Raw genomic sequence first — 9,167 nt, 5'->3', positions numbered from 1 at the left:
TAGACAAAAATTCAGAAAGACGCAGAAGATCTAAGCCACGCCACACCATGTTGATCTAATTGACGTTTATAGAGCACTTTTTAAAAACACCATTTTGTGGCGCACATGGAGCACACATCACCTCAGACAACACCATGTGCTTTCGAAAAGTCTCCATGAACTTAAAAGGGTAAAAATCCTACAGAGTATATATTCTCTGACCACCACAGAATTCAGTTAGGAATAAATAACCCTAAGAGTTTCACGAAAACTCCAAATGCCTGGAAATTAAATAACAAACACCCTTTTAATTCATAGGTCAAAACTCAAACAGGAGAAAAAAATATTTTTAATTGAGTGGTAAACTACAACAAGCCTGCAGGATGCAAGTAAGCTGTGTTTGGCGGGAAAGTTACAGCATTAAATGCTTCTGTTAGAACCGAAGAAAGAGCTAACATCAATGACTCCGGGTTTCACATTAAGAAAGTAGAAAAAGTGAAGCCACATAAGAAACCCAAAGTTAGACCTCGCTGGGCGCTCAGGGAGGGAGCTCACAGTCCTTGATTTCTACTGTCTCCTGTTTTTCCAGAGCAGTGGGGCTCCTGCTTAAGGGCCCTGCTCAGCGGTCAGGAAACTGGGCCGCATTAATCCCACAAACAAGCCCTGATCCAAGGCCTAATGGCTGTGGGAAGCGGTCGGGACGCTGGCAGCCTGAGCCCCACTCACTGCTCCAGGATCCCCAGCCGCCCCCACCACACCGCGTGACCCGCTGCCCTGTGACCCCCGAGGCCCCGTGACCCCCGAGGCCCGTGACCCCCAAGGCCCGCGCCCCTTGACCGTTGGCTCACCCCGCGGCCGCCGCTGCGTCTCCCAGCTTACCCGGACAGGTACCATGCGGCTTGGGCCTGTGCTCCTGCTCCTGGGCCTGGGCTTGGGCTGCAGGTGCCTCCTTCCACCCCTGGCTCCTCGTGGGGCTCGAGCCATGGTCCCCGTCCCTTATCTCGGAGCGCCTGCCGTGGCCCATAGCTCCTCACCCACGGCTGAGATCCGCGCCTCCGCACAGGGTAAGGCGAACTATATACGTTCAGTTGGGGGCGCCCTGGGCCTTGGGCTGCCGGACCAGCGGGCCTGCCTCAGCCTGCGCCCACGCGTGGCTCCTGGCGGCGGAGTCATCCTGAGAGGCAACCGTGGCGTCTGCTTCTCCCGTGGCCCGACGCGGCCGCCTCTTCAGCAATGCCTCCATGTGCGCGTCCTGCTCCGCTCGCGTCGCACCCGCCGCTCCGCACCCACCCACGTGGACTTGCATCTCTCAGCACCCAGAGGCCTGCTGTCCCTGCAGTGGTCCACCCCCCTGCGGCACGCCATCGGGCCTCTGGAATGGACCTTTGAGCTTGGACAGATCAGCCCGCAAGATGCCTCTTCTGCCTCCCACGTGTCCCCCCGCTCCACTGGGGCCGGTGACCCTCACCCTTACTTGGGTTTTGTGGCCCAAACCAAGTGTCCTACAGATGGGCCCACACCTGTTGTTTCAGAAGCTGTCAATTCTGACAGTGCCCAGGCCATGAAGTCCTCAGTGACCTGTCAGTTATCTAGTAAGAAGAATTGTTTCGTCACCACCATAAAAATCAATGGGAAGAAAGTCGGTTCTCCCGTGGTGATGACCAGGAATATGGATGTTTCCTTGAATGTTTCCATTCAGTATACATGCCCAAAAGCTCAGAGCATTGAAAAACATTGGCGTATTTTTCTAATGCCCTCTCCATCTAATTCGCTGAAGGATCCTCAACCGTTAGATATACCAGAACGCCAGTTAGGGCAAGATTTCACATCTATCCACATCCCCAAGAATGTTTTGTCTTATGGGGACTATACTTTCTCATTCCGGCTGATCCTGGTCCTAGAGCCTTCTGAGTCTATCCAGTGCTCAGACAGCATTCGTGTGACTATTGCTAGAAGTGCCCTGAAGGCGGTTCTTCTCGGAAATTCTACCATGAGAGTTAATTTCACAGGTAGGCTGGTTCTGAATGGGTCAATGTCCTCTGACCCAGATTCAAACGACCCTTTAGAAGGACTCCAATTTTTCTGGTACTGTACCACAAATCCAAAAAACTACAGAGGATATCATATAGAAGTGATCAGCAAGGAAGTCTGTCTCCCAGAGCAGGCTGATCTCAAGTGGACGTGGGCTTCCGGCCCAGAACTGACACTTTCTCCGAAGGCACTGAAAGGGAACCATGTCTATTTTTTCAGAATGGAGATAAGAAAGGGTGACCGAAGAGCATTTTCTGAAAAAAGGGTCTATGTGCTCCAAGGACCAACACCTATAGCAAATATTGCATGTACTGAAAATTGTGATCCAATTTTGATTATATCCGACAGATTTTCTCTCTTTCTAAATTGCACGCATTGTGTCATAAGCCGTGATGTCTATACATGGTCACTTCTGTCACCTTCAGGGAATGAGATGGCGTTTGATTGGACACAGCAAACTTCAACAGGAAGGAATAGCGATTATTTGTCGGTCAAAGCTTTTGCTTTTAGGAAATTTTTCGAAGATGAGTTTTGGATTTCTTTAGATCTGGCAACTTGGAGTGGAGTGAACTTGGTGCTCAGGTATCCCTTTATTATTAACTATCCCCCTGAAATTGAAGAATGCAAAATCAATCCAACTAGTGGAATCTCACTTTATACTAAGTTTGTTGTCCATTGTATTAACGTTATGGATCGGAACATCCCTCTTACATATAAAGTGATAGTATCTGATTTACATGGTTTTGGTGAAATCAGTTCTTTAAAAGAGAACACCTTGGGGACCATCATGTATATGGGCAATGAGCCCACCTCACCCCCTTCCTTTTTTCCTGCGGGAGTGCTGGCCAATCATTATGCTATGAAGATATTTGTCCTGGTATATGACTCGCTAGGAGCTTTTTCCCAGGTGACTTTGTACACCACGGTACGGGCTCCCACCGACAAAAATTCATCGAACACCGTGCTGCAGCAATTATATAATATGACTGTGGGACAAAATTCAGCACTCTCTACTTTGATTCAAGAGCAAAAATATTTGTCTGCGGGTTACTTAATGTACATAGCAGCCTCCATTTTGAATAGCATGAAAACCGATGCAACTCTGCAAGCAAGAAAAGCCAGTCTCCGCGAACACATCGTCAATCAGTCTTTCATTCTTCCTATAAGCAATCTGGTGGAAATCAGCCAGGTAGTCACGGCTGTGGCTAAAATAACGCAGAAAACATCTGAATTCACTGGAGTTGCTCGGAAACTTGCCACGGTGAAGCTTTGGCAAGCAAGCCAAGTCTTGCTGCAGCAACAACAAAAAGATAAACACATCCACTCTGAACAGATAGAAATGGTGAGCACTGGAATATTAACAGCTCTGTCCAATATCCTGAAAATGACTCCTCGTTACGAAGTTGATGCTGATCCTTTCTATGTAATACAATCTCTTGCAGACATAGTATTGGCAGGTAAAGTGCCGGAAAATGAAACCACGGCCATGAGGAGTTCGAGCTTTAACATGTATGTCAGGAAAATGGAACAGTGGACTGTTACTAGCATCTTAGGCAATGAGAAACACTGTCGAAATTGTTTTCACCCAATGATAGATACGAATAGTGTTCTTTCCTTACCTGCAAATGCTCCTATCTCTGTGATGTTTTGTGAGTTTGCGGATGACCCCTTCCCTTGGTTAAATGACGGGGAGAGCATTTCAGCAGATGTGGTCGGTTTCAGAATGACAGGGACTACAGCTCAAGGAGACGTGCTGGAGATCATGACCGACATTGTGGAAGTATTCATAGGCCGAAAACAGCTGAGCTCTGAAGCTTTCAATCTCATTGTTGGACCCTACAATGAGCCTAATCAAGTTGGTGAGTCCTTGAGAGAGACCATAGGGGCATTCAGCTTTGAAGTGGACAGCAGAGCTGTGAAGGAGCTGTTGGTTCACATCATAACAGATGTGACCGTGTTGTTCAACGTGTTGGTGTATGCCAGTAGTCAGATCACCCCAACGGCTCTGGTGGCCACCTTCCTTGTGCCCCATGAGATCCCTCCAGTTCCCAACCAGAGTGGTCTGTTCAACCCAGCCTGTACAGTTAAGATGCCCCATGTGGTTTGCCTCTCATCGTCCTTGCTTCAAGTCATAGCTCAGCAGGGCCAGTCATCCAAGTGCAACATTACCGTGGTGCTGCGGGCACCTCATTTCGTCCTGACACCCAGTGACAAGCTCGTGAGAATTTCTGTTTCCACTGTTCACTGCTTGAACATGTATGGGATCCAGAGTGACTGGAGAGAAGACAACTGTGTGGTCGGAGAAAAGACCAGCTGGGACAGAGTACACTGTGTCTGTAAGAACACACGGAGGGCCAGGCGGCAGCTGAACGCCATCAGGCTGTCCCACGTTGAACATCACATCCGCTACCTGACAGCGAAGGTGATTGTGGTACCTAACCCTATAGATCTACGGTTAGAGACCATCAAGAAGGTCACCCAAAACCCCGTGACCACCATCACTGTCCTTTTCATTATGTTTACCTATATAGCCCTAGCTTTCTGGGCCTTGCACAGAGATGAAATGGACCAGTTTATTGGGGACAATGTGATTGTCCTACCTGATAACGATCCTTATGATAACATATGTTACCTGGTCACAATTTTTACAGGAAGCCGTTTTGGGTCTGGGACCAGGGCCAATGTCTTTGTCCAACTTAGGGGAACACAAAGTACCAGCGATGTGCACTGTTTAAGCCACCCACATTTTAAAACTTTCTACCGAGGAAGCATCAGCACTTTCCTCCTAACGACAAAGAGTGACTTGGGGGACATTGATTCCATCCGCGTGTGGCAGGACAATGAGGGCAGCGCCCCCAGTTGGTATCTGAGTCGCATCAAAGTGGAAAACCTTTTCAGCAGACACATCTGGCTGTTCATGTGTCGGAAGTGGCTTTCTGTCAACACCTCTTTGGACAGAACCTTTGATGTCACCAACCCTGACGAGCCCCTGAGGAGGATAGACTTCTTCCTTATCAAAATGAGCAACAAGCTAAGGACAAGTCATATGTGGTTCTCTGTTTTCGCTGGAGTCATGGCCAAAGGCTTCAGCCGGCTCCAGAGGCTGTCCTGTTGTCTGGCGATGCTGCTGTCCTCCCTAATGTGCAACATTATGTTCTTCAACCTCAACAAGGGGAAGAGAACTGAGTCTAACGAGAACCGATACATCAGATCGATGATCATAGGGTTGGAGAGCGTCGTGATTACCATACCTGTGCAAGTCACCATCACCGCTTTGTTCACCTACGCCCAGAGGAAACCTCAGGTGACCCTAGCTGAGGTGTCTCCTCAGAAGCATTCTGTGATGGCAGTAGCAAGTGGACACTGGGAGGAACGTTTGGAAAAGTGGCATGCCCAGGAAACGGCAGAGGCACCCTCCAAGAAGGCCAAGACACCTTCCTCTAGGCAAGCTCATGAGCTTCAGAAGGCCTCTGTCAAGGCAACTGTGAAAGGTAAACGCCAGCTAGAGCAAGCAGAGAGCGAGGCTTCACGCACACACACACAAAATACCAACACTAATAACAGAAACGTCAGTGAAATTCCCGACGTCCCCTCTGCCCAGCCATCTTCTCTAGAGGGTCCTCCGCCCCTGGCCAAGAAGCCCAGGATTGTTCTGCCTAGGTGGTGTGTTTACATCGCATGGTTCTTGGTTTTTGCCACGTCGGGCGTATCCTCATTCTTCATTATTATTTACGGACTGACGTATGGCTACGACAAGTCAGTAGAATGGCTCTTTGCTTCGTTCTGTTCGTTCTGCCAGTCCATTTTCCTGGTGCAGCCATGCAAAATCATGCTTTTGTCAAGCATCAGGTCACACAGTCAAAAGTACTGTAAAAACCTGTCGTGGGTCAGCAACTATTCCTACACTGAGATCCAGCTGCCGAACGTTGGGTTGCACCCGGACGAGATACGAAAACAACACCAGTACCTCGTAGACATCCGGGGCTCCAGGATGTACCAGCCCCTCACAGAGGATGAAATCAACATATTCAAGAGAAAGAGGAGGATCAAGAAGAAAGCTCTGCTCTTCCTGATTTACATGCTGACTCACTTTCTCTTCCTGGCCCTCCTGTTAGGCCTCGTCACCCTCCTCCACCACACCGACAGCTTTGCCTATAACCAGTTTGTTCGCAATCAGTTCTCTGTGGACCTTGCTACGGTGACCAGGCTGCCCGAAGTCTACCGGTGGCTCGACGATGTGCTGGTGCCTTTGTTCCACAACGACCTGAACCCAGCGTTTCTTCCTGACAGCTCCTCTAGGATCCTTGGCCTCCCACTGATGAGGCAAGTGAGGGCAAAGTCCAGTGAAAAGGCCTGCCCGCCTGCCAAAAACTTTGTGCCCAACAGCATCGAAGGAGAAATCCACTGTCATCCTGAATACGGCACCGATCCAGAAGACACAGAAAACTACACCGGCTTATGGAAGAAAGTTCACAAGCGGGCGACAGACAAGAGCACCGAAGGGTTCACCTATAACCCTCCAGAAAAGAGGTGGGTGTATTATTCCCACGGACTTCTACATACCTATGGGTCGGGGGGATATGCTTTTTATTTTTTCCCAGACCAGCATCCATTTAATTCCACACTGAGGCTCAAGGATCTCCAAAGGGGCAAGTGGCTGGATGAGAGGACGTGGGCTGTGATCCTGGACCTGACCACTTATAACCCGGATGCCGGTCTGTTCTGCAGCATCTCTGTCATGTTTGAAGTCTCGCAGTTAGGAGTCGTGAACACGAGCCTCTCCACGCACTCCTTCTTGCTGGGCGAATTCACCAGAGAGCCGTCGACAGAGGCCTACGTGTATGTGGCCATCCTCGTGTTTTTCCTGGGCTACTCTGTGCACGAGGGCTACGTCGTCATGCAGGAGGGGGCCTCCTACGTGACACGTGTGTTCAATTGGCTCAACCTTGCTCTCAAGTGCACCCTCGCTGCATTGATTGTGCTGCTTCTCAGGAGGTACCTCTGGGCCTCCAGCCTCATTCAGTTCTACTCCTCGCACCCTGAGAATTTCATTCCCTTCCATGCGGTGTCCCAGGTGGATCACGACGTGGCGATCGTTCTGGGTTTCCTGCTCTTTCTGACCATCCTGAAGACCCTCTGGTATTCCAGAGTCTTTTATGACGTGCGCCTGGCTCAGACAGCCATCCAGACCGCCCTGCCCGGCATCTGCCACATGGCGCTCGTGCTGTCCATGTACTTCTTCCTGTTCATGGCTTCCGGCTACCTGGTGTTTGGTCAACACGAATGGAACTACAGCAACTTGACCCATGCCATGCAGACACTCTTCTCCTACTGTGTCTCTGCATTTCAGAACACGGAATTTTCCGGGAACAGGGTCCTCGGGGTTCTGTTCCTCTCGGCCTTTGTGCTGCTGGTGACCTGCGTGTGGATCAACCTGTTTCGGGTTGTGATTCTGTCTTCCTACAAGGAACTGAGGCAGCCTGTGTACGAGGAGCCGTCCAACGAAGTGGAAGCCATGGTCTACCTGTGCCACAAATTTAGGACTCTGTTTGGCTTCCTATCCTTCCAATCCAAGGCCCAAGATGAGTCTGGGCTCTTTGAGCACATGCTCTATGGGCAACCAGAGAAGCACAGCAGATGCTACTTGGGGCTGAAGACCAGAAACATTAATGAGAGGAAGATGGTGTATCTGGTGGTGTGATCGTAACAGTTTCAAGAGGTCCAGGCAAAGGTCTCCCCCTCAAAATGTTCAGTTTAGTGTCTCCATCTTGCTATCTGCCTGCAGGCCGCACACCCCCACATTTGCACGTATTCCCATTCTTGGCCTCCACTCTTGGGAACAAGAAAGGAGGTATCGGTGTGCAGTGCCCAGGGGAGAGGAGGTGACAGCCTATGAGTCTGAGATGAGCTTCCTTTAGCGGGAGGTAGGTGTCTTTGGAGCCCACAGCACTTTAGAAGGTTAGAGACCCACGTTTGGGGGAGGGAGCTAAAGATTCCCCAACATACCTCACTGAGAGATGTTTTCACAGACCAGAGCCTCCCTGACCCTGTCTCCTCTGCCCACACACACTCCAGCTGGGCCAGGGTTGCAGGGGACCTCTAGGGTGTCCCGGGTTATGCCCGGATGAGGACCGTGGTGGTCAGAAGTCCAAAGCTTCTCATCTACTCCCTAAGGCTCCTTCAAGTTAAAGACATAAAATATTTTAGTCGCACTCTGTCCATGGCTTCTGACCATAGGGCACACTTGTAGCTAGCATAGTCTCTCAAACACCGGACTTCTGAGCAGGTTGTGAAATTGAGTAAACACAGGGGAGGGGCCAAAGACCTTCTGGCCTAGAGACAAAGTCTTTGTTAGACAGCAGCAAGGTGCATGTGCAGGTTCACTTTGAAAGGTGGTAAGTGTTCTGCCTGTCACCATATCCACACTCCAGATTTTAGCTTCTTATTGTTTATGTCCTGGTGCATTGTTACTGAATAATAAAGAAAATGTGATTCATCATGTAAGAGCGGCAATGTGGGCTGGCTGCTGCTGTATTTCCCCCAGAAGCACGGGGATTTATGCAGATTCATTATCAGAATTCAATGTGAGGCTTCTGCGAGATATGCCATGATTTCTGTGTGTGGGGCATCTGGAAGACAGGGCTGGAAAAGCTGGACAACAAAGTCAGCTTGGTGACCTCTTGGTCCAGGTGTTCGGGAGTTACTGAGGTGGCCCTGTCATCTTGCAGGCACCATGACCTCTCATGGTTCCTCCTGGGGCAGGTGGGGGGAGCCTGAGAGCTTGGAGGCGGCCGGAGTCTTCCTGCCAGGTCAGAAGATAACCACAGCAGCTGGCACGACTCAAGTCTTCACAACCAGATTTTCTAAGTGGTGTTGGGGAGGTCACAAGAGTTCATGCTGCCCCAGTGCTCTGACTGCAGGCCATGTTTGTAGTTAGCACCTCTCTTAATCACCTGACTAAACAGGTTGAGAAATTCATTCAACAGGCCATAGGTGAGGGGCAAACAAGGCTTTTTACTGATGGAGGCTAGCTTCCTTCCCATGCATTTGCCCATTGACTCACAGAGGGAGGGAGGTTAAGCCCCAGCTATAGGCAGTGTGGGGTGAGCACCCTTGGAGGGTTTGGACACTGGTGGCCCCTATTCTGGTGCCAGGGG

At 50.1% G+C, this 9,167-nt stretch overlaps 1 protein-coding gene across 1 annotated transcript; it reads left to right on the top strand.

Annotated features, from left to right (window-relative positions):
- Positions 1-871: 871 nt before the first annotated feature.
- Positions 872-7,711, top strand: LOC136389470 (polycystin family receptor for egg jelly-like). The gene has a single exon (XM_066361299.1). It carries the CDS (start codon positions 872-874, stop codon positions 7,709-7,711), a length of 6,840 nt encoding a protein of 2,279 aa, XP_066217396.1.
- Positions 7,712-9,167: the final 1,456 nt, after the last annotated feature.

This window comes from Saccopteryx leptura, chromosome 1 (genome assembly GCF_036850995.1).
Source record: "Saccopteryx leptura isolate mSacLep1 chromosome 1, mSacLep1_pri_phased_curated, whole genome shotgun sequence".
NCBI lineage: Eukaryota > Metazoa > Chordata > Mammalia > Chiroptera > Emballonuridae > Saccopteryx > Saccopteryx leptura.
This window is presented reverse-complemented; position numbering and strand designations above follow the sequence as displayed.

Coding starts and splice junctions, on each gene's coding strand:
- LOC136389470 (XM_066361299.1), top strand. CDS start 872: ATGCGGCTTGGGCCTGTGCTCCTGCTCCTGGGCCTGGGCTTGGGCTGC.